Source organism: Clavelina lepadiformis, chromosome 9 (genome assembly GCF_947623445.1).
Source record: "Clavelina lepadiformis chromosome 9, kaClaLepa1.1, whole genome shotgun sequence".
In the NCBI taxonomy this organism is placed as follows: Eukaryota; Metazoa; Chordata; class Ascidiacea; order Aplousobranchia; family Clavelinidae; genus Clavelina; species Clavelina lepadiformis.
Window position 1 is genome coordinate 719,459 of NC_135248.1, and position 19,944 is coordinate 739,402.

The following is a 19,944-nucleotide window of genomic DNA, read 5'->3' on the forward strand; positions in this document are numbered from 1 at the left end:
GAAATTGCCTAAACTTAGAACTGCCCACTAAACAAAAGCCGAAAACGGCCAAGGTACGTCCATTTGTGGCGATTTTGCCAAAAAGCTGCTGTTAACCAAAATAATCAATTAACATAAAAAAATTGCAATAGAAACTGGTGGCATATTGAGAAAATGATCTCACCTGAATGAGTTACGTAACTATTTTACATAACATAAAACATACTTTAAATGAGTTCAATTTTGTCACAGACTGCAACAGCGCTGTGCATCAGCTATAATTGAAATTGATGTTTTTCCAAGTTTATTCAAGTTAAATTTGCTTTGGTTCATACATTTCAATAACTTAATAACGTGAAGGAGGAATGACACGAACGGGGTATATCAGTATAGGCCTATTAGTCTGGTTCCATTAGACTAAGAACATTCCGGGCTATTCTGGTCCGTGTTCATTTATTGCAGCATAAATTTCAAGCAGCAAACAAATGAAAAGGAAAAAATGCAGGCAGCAGCATAGAAAGATGATATCTTCTACTGAATTTACATACTAGACATGTCCTCAGCTTTTATATCCTCCCTTCATAACATCTTGTAGCATCTATCAACAAAACAATATTGAATGACTCAGCATATATATGATATAAGATTTAGCTTTTTCAAAATAATTAATTAATTATGCTCGAACTGGGAAAAGTCCAACGCTTCACTACCAGGTAGACAAGATGTACATGTTAATGCTGTACATGGTACAGAAAACATGTGAACAAGTGTGCTTTGAAGACATACATACTTTTTTAATGCTCTGTTTGCCTCCTCGACAGTAAAGAGATTATTGAATGTTGTATTTTTTAGAACATCTTCCGCTTTCAACGATGGACTTAAATTGGAACCAAGGATTAGCGGCGAGTGTAAGATTATTCTGCAAACAATGAAACCAAAGTCATTAGAATTTGTAAACTGTTCGCTTACAATAGAAAAGTAGCTGCGCTTACGGCAAAAAACGATGTCGTGTCGTTCTTCAACATACGTTTTGGAGGTAGCATGACTGAAAGTGCAAATTAAAACTACAAATTTATCAATCATTTGTCTAAACACAATGACGCCACAGAATCTTGATTCTTGATGACGTTATATAAATTGTCTAAGTAGGAACATTTTAAACAGTTCAAAGTGAAATTTAGCTACTTGGTTGAAAGCTGAATGAAGAAATATTCTTTTACTGAATATTTCGCTGGCTAAGTTTTGTACCACATTAAACTTATCGGCAGTTTTACATAAAAAAATACAAATTAGGGGAAGCACATTTGTTTTACTTGTTTAACAACTCTGTTATGAAACAAGATTCTGACAAAAATGTCCAAAATTAAGGAACAAAATGCAAGTTGAGTTACATGTGAAGCAGATTGGTCTATTTATTCACTGTAAAAAAAAAATTTTCTTGTTTACATCTAAATGTATGGCAGCAGTGTCGCCATACAAAATTATGTATTTTTACATTCAAAAGATGTAAAGTGCTTTTACACAAAGCAATTTGTTTTTTCCGAAAACAACGCGTTATGTAAATTAACGCATAAGACTGTTAAAATATTAATGATAGTATGTTTATTACAGATCCTATACACATGTTTTCTACATATAATTAGCTGTATTAATGCAAAAATCATTACTTTATTAAAAGTAAATCTAGCAATCACCCGCCTTTTATTTACAATTACTTTTATTTACTTTACTTTGCATGACAGTGGTGATACGGACAGTTAATTACTTCACCATTGAAAATATGACACTTGACATGTTTTACAATATTGTACAGTTGGTTACTCAAAAATTTCAGATTACAATCAGGCTGTGCACGTTTATACAAATCACAAGAAATGTCAGATTCAGTAAAAGTTCTTTGATATGGTTTTGTCTTATGCTTTCTTTTATAGTAAGACATAATTGAATTATACTTCCTGAAGTTCAGGTTGCAGTCATCAGCACCACATTTAAACACATAGTTATGCACATTTTGATGAAACAAAATGTGCTCAAAATACTTTAAATCAGACTAATCAATTTTATAATTGTATAAATCACATGCAAATAACAACATTGTCCTCGAAGAAAAATGGTCAGGTAAAACAGAAATACTTGACAGAAATGTCTGGTCACAACTATTCTTACACAAGTACTTCGAAGTTATTTATTGCGTTGTAGAAAGATAGCAGTTTGCCATTAATTCCTTTTTTCCGTGCTTTTTGGCCATGATGCTTAGTTTTGCTCCCATGTAGTGGGTCAATATTAGCAAAATTTCTGAAAGCAAACAATACTTTGATGTCAACAAGCAAAAATGCATTCTATTTTTTAAATAAACAGTAGAAACAACAAACAAATATCCGCTACTGCTTACAATAACAATGGTGACAAGGTACAGATACTCGTGAACTAACCTTTGCAGTAATTCCAGAGTCGCGCTTAGTTCTTCAGGATACCTTACATTAAACACGTAGTAGCATGCAGATGGTAAGGTGACAGCTTCAAGGGCAGAATTGATGTAGTCAAAAGCACACTTCTTGTCCACGAAAATGTAAAACCTTTTTGAGGTTAACACATCTGGCCCTAACAAAAGGCAAAGTACAGTACAGTAATGCACTACAACTGATAGCACACAAAAATAGTCAAATTAATTACCATGTGCCACAATGCAAGGGTTCAACGGCACATCTTCATCTTCCTTCAAAGAAAAATATTTTTAGTGTACTATGAGTCTTATACAGTCAAATGTTTCTTACTGGATTACGAATCAACATATCAGTATACCATAACTTTCAAATTATTTTCATAAATTAGACATCTGTATCGACATTAGTGGTGCTCACCTTTAACAAAAGTTCATTTGGATCTTCATGGAAGTACTTACAGAGCATAATTACTACACCAATTATATCTACATCTGTATCTGCATCAACCTTATCTTTTGCCAAATTGACATCAAAGATAATTCTATGCAAATCTGCATTTTTAGCTGTTGTGCTTGCATGAACTGCAACAATCGCTGCAGTTGATTTTGAAAAATAATTTGAAACTGATCTAAGGAAACTTGGGTAAGCCTCTTGTAATGTACCATCATCCCAACTTTTCCGAAAAGTATAGGCCACTCTTCTTTCAATTTGTAAATGTCAAGCTTATTTTCATTGATTACTTTCCGTAGATGCGCATTACTATGAATGTAGATCAATAGCTTGCGCCGTTTGATTGGCTGAAGTATGCTTAAGTTTTCCTCTTTTAGAAAAGAAAGATCAGCTAAAGTTTCCACACCAAGACTTGCAACGGTGGACAGTAACTTGCTTTTATGTATAAAATGAATATTTGGCAATGCTTCACTAATGAATCTGTCATTTTCACTGCCACTAAGGTCTTCCGCAGGTGATTCCATATTACAATAGAACAATTTAAAAAACCTAATCATATCTCATATAACGTAAAATGTACATACACTAATCATGAAAATAGTCGTAACGTAAAATGAAAAAAATATTATCATCAATCAATCATTTATATTAGTCAACTTTTCAAAGTAACTTAATGACAGTGAGTTTTGTTTCGCAAATAAAACAATAAACGGTATGCCAAAATTTCAATGTACAACAAAACCACTAAGGAGGCAGCAAACACTTAAAATTAAAGATTTCTCTGATTTTGTTAGACTCTTACGTCTGGCCTAGCAGTTGGCATGCTTCAATGTCCCAGGTTACGTGCAGAATTAGGCTAAAAAATGGCATGAAAGTAGGACAAATTAGGTAGCCGATTTTAGGCCAAAAATTCTAGATTTTTCGCCTATGTTAAACAAGTTTTATTCATGTTTTTTGATTGCATTTTACGAAATGGTAGTCCAAAGCTACTAAATTGACATGCAAAATTTCAGAGAGTCCCATGCAGGATTTTTCTAGTAACTATATAGTCTTTTAATAAATTCACTGTAGCCTATAATAAAACAAACAAATATTGCATGGTATTTTTTGGTGTTTGAAGCCTCCTTAAATATACACCTGTTGTGTATAATTCACTAATTGGTAGTGCTGAAGCAGATGTGAAATGCTCAAATAACCGCATGCTTTAAAATGAGAAACCTTTATCTATTGACCTTGTAAGCATTCAGTGGAAAATAGTCAGTCAAATTACAAGATTTAGAGCAACAAAGTTCTCCTAATGGTTTTACAACTTCGTATATTCCTAAGTTGGGTACAAGTATACAACCTCATATAGCCTAGCCTAGTTCTGTTATTAGATACAATGCAGTTTGCATCAAACCTGACCAAACCCAAAGCAGAACTCATAGACGCATGCCACGTGCAGCAGCAGTTTTCAGAGAAAGAACATAAAAATCTAAACATTTTTTTCTGAAGAATTGGAAATTTCATAATTTGGAAAAAGGGAAACAAAAATTAACTTTAAACGTTAATTTAATTCAAAAAATGGTTGTTTATACAATTTTATAGAGTTTAACCAAGACTATAAACCTGTGGAAGCATTTCATGGTACGTTTAGGTCTATGGGTTACATACAAAATATGAATTACATATCTTTTTGATATTTTCATTCCAGCACAAAAATAGAATAAATAAGTTAATATACAAATTAACCTTAAAGAAATTTTTAAAAGAACGTCAAGGATTTGCAAAAAGTGGTTGTAGTTTTGTTAGAAATTTTTTTCATTATCGTTTTGTTTTCGATCTTATAAATAACAGTAAGCCTAGTATTACAGCCCTAATGACAGAAATAGAGCCCACATTTGTATTTGCTTTACTCTATTGAAATACTGTATTTTTTTTATCAATTCTAATTTTTATTCTTAGTGTACTGTTACATAACTTTACCATAAAATTGCAAACAAATATAAGTTTTATGGTTATACATAAAAAAAAATCAAAAAACAGAAAATGTTTTGTAAATTCTGAAGTGTGTTAGTAAAAAAACACATAATTATCTGTCACAAACATCTACATATGTTTTTATGTAAAATAAAATAAAAATGTATGCAATTTTAAGGTTATTTTTTACAGTGTTGTTAACTTAACATAATGATTGCAATTGGTGACGAGGAAATCAGACTTTCTTGGACTGCTGACCACCAAGTGAAATAAGTGCACGAACATGGATTTCTTCTACTTTTAACATTAAGAAGCTGCAAATATTTCGAAACATTTTGTTTATAGCAAAATATTTAAGACTAGTATTACAGATATGTCTTGCTTAGTATGTAACATACGAACATACATATGTAACATATTAGTGTGTAATATATGACTACGTCTTTTTTAAGTCAAATTTTTAGTCTCTCGCTTCGAACTCCACACAACTACACACAATAAGCTTTAAAACTTAGTTAAAACTCACAGTAAGAGGAGAGAACCAAAAACGTCCCACCACCAGGAACTCACAAACCGAACTAACAGGAAAGCGGCGAGAATTTATCAATCAGCAGGACAAGCCGGCGGCATCATCGTGGTGCGGGCATAGATATCCTATAAAACACTAGATTGCTCAACTCGCCTCCGGAATTGAAGCCAAATTGAAACTTTGCGAATCCGCCATTAAGGGACCCAGTCAGTCAGTCCCAACCAAGGCTGCCACTCGTAGGGATTTTACCCTACGGTAGGGTTTTTTGGCCCCTTGTAGGGTGTAGGGTGACCCTACGGGTTTTTCACCTTTATTCATAGATTTCCTTTTGTTTAAAGTAAAATAAAAATAAATTCAAGTAATAAATTTACTGAATAATGACAAAAACACAGTCTAAACCAGGGGTGGCCAAACTGCCGCTCTTTAATGAATTAGCATTGTTGAATTAGACATGCATTTTCCCGGTCTAGACGAGTTGTTTGATCAGATTATGAAACAATGCGTTGTATCTCATGTAGTAACAATGGACTCATTGTAGTAACAATGGACACTTTAGTTAAGTAAATTGTCAGATTGAAGCTGTACGTCAGGGCTGACCTAGTTTTAAGTCTTGGTTATGGTTATACTTATACTGTAATTGTAAATTGCAAACAGAGTTGGAGAAGCCCAGCAGGTGGAGACTGGAGAGTGAGACAGCAGATGAGCAGAATCAGCAGATTGAACAGACAGGAATCAAGTGATCTTGTTTTGTAGATTTACGACTTTGTGTTGCGCGCGCATTGCGATGTATAGGATATCCAATTATATCCATGCATCTTTGCAACAAGAATGTTGCAGTGGGCTTATGAAGTTGTCTAATTTGTCATGGACTGTGGAAAGGAGTAGGCGGTGTGTACTATGTTAATTTGCTTATACCTCAAGGCATGTAGTGTCGGTGCAGAGTAGACCATTTTTAAGAAAAAAAACCTAAGTGTCGGGTACCGTAGCCTAGTCAAGTACTGGTATGAGCTAGAAATAGAACCCTTTAAAAACAAACAAACAAAATGCACTGATTATAATAGGCTAGTAAGTAATGGTTAAATAGTAGACTGCTAATTGTAATAATACCAGCTGCTGCCTACTAAAACTTAAAATTAATCTGCTGTTGAAATGACCAATGTTTTTCAATCTAATTTCACATATTTTTATAATAATACCAATTTGGTCTACACTATTGAATACGATACTTTTATCATTAAATTACAATAATTCTGGTAGATAAGATAACCCTGGTGGTTTATATTCTGACTTAGTTGTTGAGTACAAGCACCAAAGAATGTTATCTGCTATTGCTCTTGTTATAAATTCAACATTACTGATATATTCAATCAGTGGAAACGCAAACGTCAGTAAATGTTGAACTACTTTAGTTCTGGTGCTTTTGAACTGAAACTAAAGTAGTTATAAAGTGCCATAAAACTGCCAAAATTTCTTTTTTTTTTGTTCAAACTGCGTAGGGAGATGTAGGGTTTTTTTAGGTGTGCTGGTAGGGTTAATTTCTTTTTTTGAGTGGCAACACTGGTCCCAACAGTGGTGCTGAATTGTGATGGAGTTGTATCGACAATTGTCTTGTCTCCAGTACGGTATATTTGTAAAAATAGCATAGTTCTAACGTTATACAGAACTTATACGGGCTAGGACTCTTTATACATCGTAGGATACGCCGATGTCGTATTTAGCCTGGACTACCGTATATTTTGAAAATTCATAGCTTTAGCACGATACGGTATTATTTTAGAGATAGGCTACTGGAATAATCGGAGATGGGCATTGATACAGTACCTTCGTACATTACTTTGTAATACCATGTTCCGAATCTCAGACAGGAATGTGTTACATTGTAAGCTATACCGTCAATACCGGATTATTTTTTTCTTTTAGTCGTCTCAAGTTCTCAACAGCTAGGCTAGTTGCCATCGGTACTTTTATAGTGATAGTTTCAAGATTTTGAGAGATTTATGCCTAGGCTAGTTTTGGTGCTATGCCAGTACTTTCAAAGTCAAAGTATTGACTGCACACATCTGGAAATATGTTCAGTTAACTGTAGTCTATAGGCCTAGTTTTCTATTGTGCCACACTTTAACTACAAATAAGAATCTGATTTGTTGGACCCTATTGTAAAACATGTAAAATTTGGTAAAAAAGGACATAAACATTTAGCCAAATTTATTTACATGTACAATTTTACAAAACAAAAGAGATAAAACAAAACCATTCACTAATCACTACTACATACATTACTATGTCAATGACTGACATTTGAAATTAAACAGTAACGAGTCATCCACTTGTCATTACTGATGGCTGAATAGTACAAGTTTGTTAAATTTTTTTCGTATCTTTTTGCAGGTAATTTCTTCATTGTACTCTTTTCCAAGGTGGTAAAGTCGAATTTTGCAGTATGCTTTTGAAACTAACTTTATAAGGTCAAAGATATGGTTGTTGGTGACACTTGTGTCTAACATATGATATTGAAGATTGCAGAATGCTAAGGATAGGTTGATATTAGCCAGAACAGATGTTGCAGTACCTTCTGATACTCCTTTTTCTAAACCGACATAACAAATTCAAGGTATATATGATACTGTATATAATCTTCTATATTTTTTGTAATTATGCAACTAAGCTGTGTTTATATATATGTCAGATAAATATAATAATCATCAGATAAATATAAATTATTTTGCTACATTTTACCTTGGGGAAGTTTTCCTCTTGTAGTTTTAAGAAGACGTTAAAACTGTTTTTCAGTTTCCTCGCAAACTACTACTACACTTTCGGAAAGTTTAAATAATTTGCCTTTATCTTTCATTTGCAGGAAGTCAGACACTGGAAAATTGGTTGTTGAACCAAGAGCTTGACTACAGTGACTGCACAAAATTTGCTTATCAACCATTTTGCTAACATAGCCAGCTATGTATGAAATGGCAGCTTTTTTGTATTCAGACAAACCAAGAATGTTTGGAATTTCACTGAGGCTATGATCTTCGTCGACTTCTAGATCCCGTCCAAGTAGGTTATATTTTCTTATAATATGAGCACTTGATTCTGTCAGCTGAGGGTTACTAGTTGAAGCACCATTGAATATATGCAAAATTTCAATTGGTAACTTTTGTTCACAGTTACCAACTCCACCTTTAATATCACTTCTTAGAAGTAAGCGCTTATAAGCTGCTGTAAACTGCTGACTTGTCGGGTTGTTGTTGAAACCTCCTGCTGACCTTATGGCTCCAAAAAACAACTCAAGGTGGTCTTGGCTAAGCTTGTAAGTTAAGATATATCTTAGTGGAGATTGATTTTGCCCAACTAAATCTTCAAACAACCCTTTTATACTTCTTATTGCCATCAAGAATCCCAGAAAGCCTGTTTTCCGTCTTGTTTTAAGCATTTGTACCCCAGCAGTGTCCTTCAACTTGAGAATGTAATCAAAAGAAAAATCAAGAAATGGCCTCCAGCTGGACTCATTGCTTCTTTTCAAAGGTGATTTGAATCCTTTAGCACATGGATTTCTGGAATTGCATATATCAAATAAGCGATCAAAAATACGTAAAAACCTAACAGTTGCCGCCGAACTTTGGAACTGTTGTAGTTTCAATGTTATGCTGCAGTACTCAATGGCATCAGTTACGGAAGGAAAAAGATAACAAGTAAAATGTAACATACTGAAGATAGCAATGGCGAGCAAGCACAAACAACAAAATGAAGTTATATACAAATGAATGAACTCTTACAGATGGTAAAATAACTACATAACAGAGGGTACCTCCGAGAGCAACAGGGTATGCAAATATAAGCTACTAAGCATGCAACGAAGCAAAACAGTTACAAAATTGAAAGCGGCGACAAGGGAAAACGGCAAAAAGGTACATGCACAAGACATTAACGGTATTGAAAAGCAAGGTGATACACATAGTGAAATTTAAAGTGTGTGGGTGATTGCGAAATCATCACGAGAAGATGAAGCGGGCGGCGCGTCATCAGAAGATCCAGACGGAGACGGTTCATTACGAGAACGCCGAGGCAAGGGCAACGGTCGTGGTAGCTGTGGACTTGCAACTGGCGCCTGCTGTTGGTGGCGCCAAGCGTGGATACGGGATACAAGGGATCTGGCATACTGCAAATGGTGCGGAGACGATCGGATAAACCCGATGGTATGGAAGAGGGCCCACATCATGGCAAGGAGTTGCAGGATGAATATAAGGGCTGAGAGAAATGGATTCGTAATCTGCGACAGAGCAAGGAGTAACGTTTGTTTCGCGGCGTGTGCGAATGTGTCTGCGACGTAGGATCCGTTGATCATAGTTTCATCAGTAGTAGTAAGGCTTGTCATGACATGTCGCATTTGTTCCTTGAGAAGGTTGGCTTCAGACATAGAGCTGAGCAGCGATTGAAGATCAGTAAACGAGTCAGAGTCAGGTAGCTCGTTGAGAATTTTCTCGTAGTCGGGTGCCTTGTAGTTGACGTGTATAGGCGACAAAGGTAAGTTGAGTTGGTGCACCTGCACATGTTCGTGCGATAGAGTATAGTTGTGATAAAGGACAGTGTGTCCCAGAACTCGGAAGACAAAACTTCTTGCTGGTCGATACGATTCCAGCAGGTGTACTCCCGGTAGGACAATGTTGTCTGAAATGAGTTGGCCGTATTGACTGTGGCCGTTTTGATCGCGATATTTGATGAGAGGACGTTGGCTGAATGCGTTTCGGTACGCAAGTGACGGTAAGACGGTACCGTTGATAGAGTGACATGCTGCTCTGGACATAAAATCTCCAAGGCTGGAACCCATGGTTTGATGTCCAAGAGTAGTAGTGAGTATCTCAGTAGGGAAGATCTTCCCAATTGCTTTGTAGAGTGTGCCAATTAGCTTCGTGAGTTGGCAATGTAGGAACTTGTTCTCTTCGTTGAAGGTAGTGAGAACTTCTGAAATAAGGTCGTCCTGTTGTGTGTCGAAGGTTGCAAAAAGTCGCTCGAATTGAGAGTATTGCGTGTGAGAAGGTCCACGCCTTAGCCGGTTAGGACGAAAAAGAGCGAGTCTGTCGAGCTCTGTACATTGTTGGTAGCGAAAGATAAAGTTGTTGTTGTCGCAGTGAATATGTTCGCCATAGCAGGTTTTCGCACGAGAGGAGCATTTCCTCCAGTGATGTACCGAGATCCCGAGATCAGGTAAGGAAACTCTATATAAGGACGTAGAGTTGTAATGGAGGAGCATCTTGTGAGACCCAAGAGGCTTGGTTGGAGGGCAGTTGATATGCGGAGGTACTCGCCATATAAACATACGATTGCCCGTTAAGCAGTATCCACGCTCGATTGAGCACGATGCAAGAGATCCAAGAGACGACGTCATTGTGTCCGTGACGTAATCGTAGTAAATTGTAGTGTGAAATAAGAAGTCGTTGGTTACTGTTCCAGAAGCTGAAGTCGGCCAGACAAACTTATAATGGACTGCATTGTGTGTTGAGTACGCCGCAGGATTAGACAGGATCAGTGGGCCATGTGATGAAACTTTGGTTTCATTCCACGACGAGCATTCTGGGTTGTACGGTGGGTGTGCGTCAAAGGTGTTGGCCGATTTTTGATAACTCCCAAAAAAGAAGTAAGTTGTGCTCCAGGAAGTAATCTGTGAAGTGCAAACTGTTGCAGGAATCTTCTGGAGATGCAGATCTGGAGCAAACACGGTAGCAGAGCAGTTATGTATGTAGAAGGGTGTCTGCGTTTGACAATGTATGTCGTCATCAAAGGTATATAACCCAAGAGAATGCGAACGCTGACATAACAGAAATTTCTGTGTGTCCGGATGAAGATTCGTCTGAGCGGCGGATGTGAGCAAAAAGAAACACGTAAGCAGCAGACAAACGAACATGTTGTGTTTTCAGTCAGAGAAACGTTTCGGTGGAATGATTTTGCGACCAGTCCGAGAAGTCTTTACAACTTCAGGCGGTTTTATAGAATCAGGAGCAGTGACAGTAGGTGGTGTCGTTTGCTGTTTCGCTGAAGTAGCGGAAACTGACTTAGGAGCAGGATGTCGAGTCTGCAAAGAAAAATTTTGTTGATGCGAGGAGGATGATGGTGAGGGAGCATCAATATCAATTGTATAGCTAGGTTTGAGACGGTCAAGTGAGACGCGATCCGGTTTGCCATGACGGGATATTACAAAATATTTTTCGTATCTTTCCAATACTGGAAAAGGACCAACATAAGGGCGTTCTAACGCACGTTTGACATGATCGCATCTAACATAAACGCGGTCACAATGTTTCAAATCCGGATGCACGTAGGACTGCATGAATTTTGTATGAGCTGTCGTTGGAGTAAACTGAAGGTCGTTGATGAAGTCTCGGTAGGCACCGAGGTAGCTGGATGTAGGAACTGCAGAGGCAAGCTTGGAGTCTGAAAAGAAACCACCTGGGAGCCGTAAGGTGTGTCCAAAAGCTAATTCAGCAGGTGTACATTTCAAATCCTGAAGATAGCGATTACGCAGGGCCAAGACAATAAAACCCAATTTGTGAAACCAACGCTCAGGTTCGTCTGAACACTTGATGGCGCGCTTGATTTCTGCATTTGCACGTTCTGTAATTCCATTGGAAGTGGGGTGGTAAGCTGTAGTCAGATTGTGTTGAATACCAAGCGAGCGCATAATTTCCGCCCAAGCGGAACTTATGAAACATGGTCCACGATCACTTGTGAGGATGATTGGAACACCGACCAAGGAACACCAATGATTAACAAAGTAAGCAGCAACGGTTTCCGTGGTGGCATCAGGAAGTGGTATGGCTTGAACGAAACGCGTATATCGGTCTATACACGTAAGGATGTATTTGTAACCGCGTGAGGTTGGAAGTGGTCCAATCAAGTCAATTGCAACATCAGAAAATCGTCCGTAGGGAATTTTGAATGTCCCTGGTGCGGTTTTTGTGTGACGGAAAATTTTTCCTTCCTGGCAGTTTGGGCATTGTTGAACCCAGGTAGCGATTTGCTTGCACATCCCTATCCATATAAATCTTTCCTTGATTAGTTTAATTGTGGCTTTTTTTCCAGGATGCGATAAATTATGTAAGTGCAGAAAGACTTGACGTTGGAAAGAGGAAGGAACCAGAACACGCTCTGTGTCAGTGGACACGTCACAAAGAATGGTAAAGTTATTATTGGGCAGCTTGCAGTCTTGAAGTTTGAGTGATGTTGTTGCGGTGCGTAGTCTTTGAATAGCAGGATCCTTGGCTTGTGCTTGTGCTATTTTCTCATACTCTAAAGGAGGCGGAAGATCGGAGAGAGTATTAATGTTGGGTGCCGAAGGTTGAGACCTTGACAAGAGGTCCGCCACAACATTGGCAGAGCCTTTGATGTGCTCAATGGTTGTTGTATATTCTGAAACGAACAACAATTGTCGGAACTGTCTTGGAGAGTAATGTTCAGAGAGCTTACTGAGACTAGAAACCAGAGGGAGGTGGTCTGTACGCAAAGTGAATTGTCGGCTTGTCAAGAAGTAGCGGAAATGACGTATTGATTTGTAAGCGGCCAACAGCTCTCTGTCAAAGCAACTGTATTTACGTTGACTGGCGTTCAGCTGTCTTGAAAAGAAGGCCAAAGGAACAAGTTGATTTCCTTGCAATTGCTCTAATGTTGCTCCAATACCGGTCAATGAAGCGTCAACTGTTAGATAAGTTGGAGCATGGAGTTTCGGAAACGCTAATGTGCTAGCATTTGCAATAGCTTGTTTGCTGTTGGCGAAGGCGCGTTCGGCTTCGGCATTCCATGTTAAAGGGGCCGCGCGCTTGCTGCGACTGTTCGGAACCAGCTTGTAAAGCGGTTGTAAGGTTGTGGAACAATGCTTCAGGAAACGAAAATAATAGCAATAAATTCCCAAGTAACGTTTCAGTTGTTTGCAGGTTTGTGGCTGTGGGTAATCAAGAATGGCCTGCACTTTTTCTTGAGTAGGTCGTATACCTTCAGAATTTATGTGATGGCCAAGGTAGTCAAGAGACTTGCGGTTGAATTCACTTTTGTCTAAATTCAGCGTTAAGCCAAATTCCTCAAGACGTTGAAAAAGCAGCTTAAGATGTTCAAGATGTTCTGACAGGTTACTACTTCCAATGATGATATCATCGAGGTAAGCAAAGATTCCAAGGTGCTGAAGGGGACGTACCACTTCTCCTATGAGTCTGGAAAACGTCCGTGGGGCGCCGGACAAACCGAACGGAAGTCTTGTATATTCAAATTGTCCAAGAGGGCAAACAAACGCCGTTTTATGGACGTCTTCTGGAGCCACTTTTATTTGATGAAATGCAGCTTGAAGATCGCACTTAGAGAAGACAGTTTTACCATACAAAACATCGGAAAAACTATGTAAGAACGGAAGAGGATAACAGCTGTCGATTGTTTGTTTATTGACTAATTTATAATCAACGACAAGACGATATTTATTGCCAGAAGAGCCTTTAGGAACGAGCAAAGCCGGACTTCCATAAGGAGAATCACTGTAGCGGATAATTTCACGTTCCAGCAAGCTGTCAATTTCTTTCTTCAAGATCTGCATTGTTTCTGGGCTATATCGACGTGGACGCGCACGTGCAGGAGAACCTGTGGTATGGATGTGGTGAACGATGGAATGCTTCACTGGTTTAACAGCTGACATGGGTTTTTGCAAGTCTGGAAATTGATGTAAAAGGTCTGCAACAGGATCTATCTGGCTGAGAATGGATATGCGAACAGGATCACTTTCAACAGGCTCTAACGTATATTGCTGTCGGTTCGGTACATCTATCAGAAGTTTGGCTTTAAGATCCAAAACAAAGTTGTATGCAGTGAGAAAGTCCAACCCCAATATGCAGAAAGGTGTGTCCGCAAGCACAAATTCAAAGGGATAAGAAAAACGAGGGTGAAGAGAAACATTAAGCTGTGTAGTGCCATACGTAGTAATTGGCGTGCTGTTAGCAGCGAAAAGCGGAGTTTGCGGTTTGCGGTTTGATACGTCAGCTAAACTAGCGGACAAAAGCGAAGTTGCTGCCGCGCTATCTACATAAAAGTGAATACTATTTGCGTGATCATATACAGTTAACAAGGGGCAGCCTCTTTTTATAGTTGATGCGACCGACGGGACTGACGGGGTTAACGTTGCGTCGATCGCCACGCGTTTTTTGTCGGGCTATTTTGATTTTTCCACATGCTACAAGTTGGGTGACAGCGGCGCGCATCCCTACCGAAGCGGGCGTGGTAATAACATAAGCCATTTGAAGCATCAGACGCGCAAGGGTAATTGCTACGTTGGTAGTCTGGTTTCTGAAATGTGGTGGATGAACGTGAAAAATTATATTGGCGTTTATTAGGAAAAGAAGAACCGTTTTGGCGGCGATTATCTCGATTAAAACCGTTGTTGCTGTACGATTTGTGAAACTGTCCATTGTTTGTGCGTGGTGAACATTGTTGCCATGTTGAGTTAAATGAATTTCGTTGGTTTGGTGAATTATGATTTGTGAAATTTGTATTTCTTTGTCCGGAACTCTTTGTTGCATTGTTAGCGTTAGATCGTGTATAATGCGGTGGTTCAGACAATTGAATTTGCTGTATTTGTGGTTGCATTGGGTAATCAATGTCATCCGTATCAGTGATAGCAAGAGAAAGGTTGTGCGAAGAAGTTTTTGGTTGTTTGAGCAGCAAGATTTCGTGGGCCTTGCTTGCAAGGTTCTGGAGATCGTGGTTTTCCACGCTGGCTAACGCAATTGCGACGTCTGGTGGTAACGCTATAAGAAACTTTGCACGAATTAGTTTGACGACTGGCGGAGTAAGATTCTCTTGACCTACTGCGCTCATTAATTCGCGCATTAAGTGTTTGGGGGACTGATCGTGCAGCGTCAGGTCCGCCAACAAAAAATCTAAATGGTCCTCACGTTTGACAAAGTTTCTCAAGATTTCATTGATCAATATGTCGTAGCAGTTCTGTGCTGACGCCGAAGGTAACCGAAGGAGCGCGAGGTCTTTCGCAGGAATTGCCTCTACCGCTAACAAGTAACGATTAGTTTGAGAAGTGATTTGATAAAGAGAAAATTTATGTTCAAGATGAGAAATCCACGCTTCGGGATTGAATTTCCAAAAGGTAGGAAGTTTAACGTGTGAAAACAAATCGTTTCGCAAAGTATTGTTCTGTGGTTGCGTATTTGTCCGTAATTGGTTATTAGCACCCAGACCAGACGGTCCAGCGGTGTCATTATCGGGAGTATTTGCAGATTCCTCCCCGTTTTCGTTCGACATAGTTGTATTATTGTTTGACTCGTTGGAACGGTCGGTTGATCGTGTGCTCATGTGGTATTCTGTCTTAGCTTTGCCAGTCACCGAAGTAACTTTTCGTTGTGTCGGCGTGGGTTGTGACATTTATCAAAACCGATGAAAAATGTTTTAGGCGGCGCACCGCAAAAATTGTTCACAATTGAACCAAAATATATTTTACAACAAGAACTTTTATTTCAAACTGCAGCACAATGCAGCACAATAAGAATAGCTTAAGCTAAGTTAATAACGTACAGGCCGATGAGCATGCATTACAAGCTATGGTTGCAACTAGTTGTATAAAAAGTGAAAAATCCACTTACCAGTGAAGAGCGGCTGTAAGGATTGGAACGCGTCGTTTTTGACACAAGAACGTCGGTGGTCACTGGAAATGTCGGTGGCTATTAGAACGTCGGTGGTCACTAGAACGTCGGTCGTCACTAGAAATGTCGGAACGTCGGGTTGTCACCAGAAATGTAGAGGTTGCTAGTTTGTCGAGGTTGTTGGAATGCAGAGGTTGATGGCGACAGGTGCAGATGCAGAGTTTATTGATCTTATCTTACGTTGTTGACTTTAGTTAACCTACTACATTAATATCTGACTCTATTGTTGCGTGCGGTTAGAATTCTCTAACCTTATTGACAGCCGAACTTTCTTATTATTTTATAACAAATACAGTTTACCAGAAAGGGCTTTTATTGTAGGTGCTGTACACTTTCTCAATATTACGCATAACCAGAAGTATAGCAAAACCACTGCTATTAAGATGTCTATTGATTTGCAATCACCACGACTACCGTAGTACGGTATTACATCTGTCTATATCTTTACGTCTGCGCCATCTCGCACAGAAGTTCGAGCTTATAAAACATTGTGCGATGTGCCGGAAATATATGACAAAAAAGGCATGAACATTTCAAAGCGTGTGAACGAGAAAAACAGTGCGTTTGCAATGCAATTTACATTCGGTTAAAGCTGGAAACAGTTTCTTGGAAGCGACTTGGTAACGTACTAAAAGGAGTTTTCACACGAAGTTATTCAGAGCAAGTTTTCAAATATTCCAACGATAATTGCAGTGTTTATGAAAGCTAGTTCATTAACTCAAATAAGTAACTGGAAAACACATTTCCAAGAATGATGTGGCGGAACTGAAAGTTTAAAAACTCCAATTGTTAACTGGAAAACACATTTCCAAGAATGACGTAATGGTATTACAAAAGCCACCCAGGCCGCCACACACTTGCACTTATTGCTTGAGCTGCCAAGTTAACCTTCATTTTTTGTTGTTTCCAGTTTATATGGGCCAACTTAAGTTTGTTTGCAAGGCGTAACCCTTCTTCTTTTTGAAGTTTCTGCAGCTGAACCAAGTATTCCCATTTCACTTTCTTTCCTTCAAAATCTACAAGTATGCCACCTTCACCAAAGGTATTGCGTATAAGTTTAAGCATATGGCACACATCTAACAACATATATATTTTGGAATTTTCATCTGCAGGATGGTTAAAATAAGTTTGGAAGTTATCCATGTCTAAAGACAAACCAAGTTCATTCATCATAGCAAGATGACTGGAAGGACCATCACATGTCACAGAAGAAACTACTACTCCTATATCATGGAGCCGCCCAATACAAACATTTACAAGGTTAGCTTTCTCTTTACCGGTCAGACTGTCAGTAAAAAAATGGCCACAAGGAATTTTCCATGAATTGTTTAACGAAACAACCATTAGCACTAAAGCATCTTTTGCAACAGGTGAGGAATCATCTGCTGGCATTTCCACACCAATATCAACAAAACCTCGGAAACGATGGCCATCCCAAGAAACATGCTTCTTAATGGCCATTTCATCCAGCATTAAAGCACAAATTACCTGCTTGTTTTTCTTCTTTTCTTCTTCAACTCTGGCTGAAAGTACTCTGAATGCAGGTTCTGTAAAACCAGGTTCAGCCGACACTTTGGTGTACCATTTTCTAATGGTTGATTGTGCTGGCAAAGCTAAGTTGAAGGTTTTTCTGACATACTCATATGCCTTGGAAGAGTAAAACTGAAGGGTTAGTGCAAATGCCTGACAAATGCAAATGACTTTTGCTGACTGAGTTTTAACTGCATTGTGACTGCAAACCAGTTTTCATATTTCGTGTATATGGTTTCTTCCTTTCATGACCAGCCTGCAGTGAATCAATTCAAAGTTATACTGCCAGTATATATATTAGTATATTATATCAGTGCCTGTACACTTGCCAGTATATTATAGCCAATAATTTCCAATAATTATTGGAATAATTATTAAAATAACTGTCTTAATAATAATAAAATAACTTATTAACTGCCAATAATTACTGGAATTTATAACCTTACTTTTTTAAGATGTTGTAAAAATTTCTTAAAACGAGTTGGTACAGCACCATCTTTAAGCCTGTTTCGTTGCCCTGTTCCATCAAAATATTTCTCAAGAAAATGGTCTGAGCAAATTTTTGAGTGTTTGCTGGGAATCCAACAATCTCTACGCATTGCCACATGCCATTCTTTCATTCGGTCTGAGTCTGATGGAAATCTGTTGTACATATACTTGGTACTATAAATATATGTTTTAATAAAAATATGTTATCGAATGTAGCTGAGACTGTTCAGGTGCACTTTTAGCTGAGGTAAGTTATTGGTTGAACGCCATGCCAATACACAACAGCTGCAATATTAATGAGGTGGTCAGAACTTACAGCTCATTAAATTGAACGACTGGTGCAAAGACACGATTAATTAATAATTCCTGTTGCACAAAAACACCTGCCGATACTACTACGCTATTGCTCTTTGCAACTCATTTTTCAGCAACTAACCTGTAGCCTGTATACCTGGCATATAAAGGCTGTGGTTATCGCACCGCTGTAGTTGTTTAACATCTGCAGGTTTTAAAGTTTCATATGGGGGCCATTTTGCTGCTTGTGGTCTTATCTTAGCAAGGTATAACAACATTAGCACCACTCTTAAATTCGAGGAATTTCCTGTCAATGGGCCACTGAGATATTTAATAAATAGACGACTTCGGAAAAAAATTGATCATTTATCAACTTCTATGTTAGTAGGCCTAGTAAGAGAGTAGTTACTTTTGACGTGCATTATTGGTGATGGTTATGGCGAAGAATGGAGTTAGTCAGCTCGAAAAGGCACAATACAGCCAATATGCCTCTAAGAAACATGAAGTTGAATAAGAGATACAGTTAGACTATAGACCGTATACATATAGACATAAGTAGCATATTTAACACCGTAAGCAATGAGAAAAGAGTATACAGTTACAGGACTTTATGTCAGTGCCAGTAGGCTAGGCTACGCTACAGTTTACATACGGTACCGCTATTAACGTTAAACCAAGAAAAACATTAGTTGTAGGTAATTATTATTATGCACAAAAAATGCTTACGCATGGAAGGTTCTTGGATGACAAATTTTCTTTCTTGTCTCATCATCCGAACTTCCTTCACTGGCACTTCTTTCCATTAACTTATCGCTTACTGTAGCGCTATTAACTCTCTTTTTCCTTTTTCCACAACCGTAAGCACAGCATTGAGTTCCCCTTTTATCCATGTTTTATATAGATTACAAATTGACGAAGAAATCCCACAATTTAACGTTGGACCTAACAGCTTAAAGCCTTATAAAATCGTGTTCACAGCCCAGTTTGGGTCCCTTACTGTTCCCGCCAAATCTGTTCAATTGGCTTCATTTTTGGTTGGTCGAAAACAATAAGAAGAGCGATCTAGTGTTTTATAGGATATCTATGGGTGCGGGTGACAATTGTGACCGAAGCGAAACTCAGCAATACGTAGAAGTTCCATAAAAACAAAAGCAACCACTGTACGTTATATAAGAAACACAGGAAACTATTCAAAATTTAACCCAGAAGTGCAGAACAAATGTGAGCCACAAAACACATAAATAAATCAAACTCATCACGTAACAAATCAAATTCATGATGTAACAACGCGCTCTATATACTTCGGCAAGGATTTCGGTGCTTGACTGAAAATTGACCATTCATCTTTTTATTGAAATTTGGAGTTACGCGTCTTACAAATGATATTCAGCGACACGGCTGGTACTGAGGCAGTGACTTTAACGCATGATCAACGCAGAGCGATTGGCATTGACCAGAAATTTGTAACTTGCTACAGTTTTAATTTGTCTTTCAATCTGAGCTGAAACGTTGAGAAAAAAAGGGTTTGTTCATGTTGTTGAAATGAAATATAAAAATCATGCTTTTGATACGTTTTTAAAATATCTCAACAGAA

The 19,944-nt window shown here is 38.2% G+C and overlaps 1 protein-coding gene and 2 long non-coding RNA genes across 8 annotated transcripts; 1 reads left to right on the forward strand and 2 right to left on the reverse strand.

Moving 5' to 3' along the window:
- Positions 1-415: 415 nt before the first annotated feature.
- Positions 416-5,470, reverse strand: LOC143470005 (uncharacterized). Of its 2 annotated transcripts, none has more exons than XR_013119263.1 (3): positions 5,359-5,470; positions 770-898; positions 416-577 (listed from the first exon to the last, which is right to left on the reverse strand). It is a non-coding gene; the product is annotated as an uncharacterized LOC143470005 (long non-coding RNA). The 2 variants fall into 2 exon arrangements; XR_013119262.1 differs by lacking the exon at positions 5,359-5,470 and adding an exon at positions 972-1,101.
- LOC143470004 (uncharacterized) lies at positions 1,406-3,419 on the reverse strand. Its single transcript, XM_076967836.1, has 4 exons — positions 2,841-3,419; positions 2,653-2,695; positions 2,412-2,580; positions 1,406-2,274 (listed from the first exon to the last, which is right to left on the reverse strand). The coding sequence occupies exons 1-4, from the start codon at positions 2,886-2,888 to the stop codon at positions 2,142-2,144; spliced, it is 393 nt and encodes a 130-aa protein (XP_076823951.1). The 5' UTR covers positions 2,889-3,419; the 3' UTR covers positions 1,406-2,141.
- A 2,058-nt stretch (positions 5,471-7,528) lies between the features above and the next one.
- Positions 7,529-18,267, forward strand: LOC143470006 (uncharacterized). 5 transcript variants are annotated; one of them, XR_013119266.1, is made up of 7 exons: positions 7,529-7,972; positions 8,219-8,412; positions 8,523-8,665; positions 8,751-8,880; positions 16,948-17,079; positions 17,150-17,297; positions 17,408-18,267. It is a non-coding gene; the product is annotated as an uncharacterized LOC143470006 (long non-coding RNA). The 5 variants fall into 5 exon arrangements; XR_013119268.1 differs by having other exon boundaries at positions 8,786-8,880; XR_013119267.1 differs by having other exon boundaries at positions 7,530-7,972; positions 17,004-17,079.
- Positions 18,268-19,944: the final 1,677 nt, after the last annotated feature.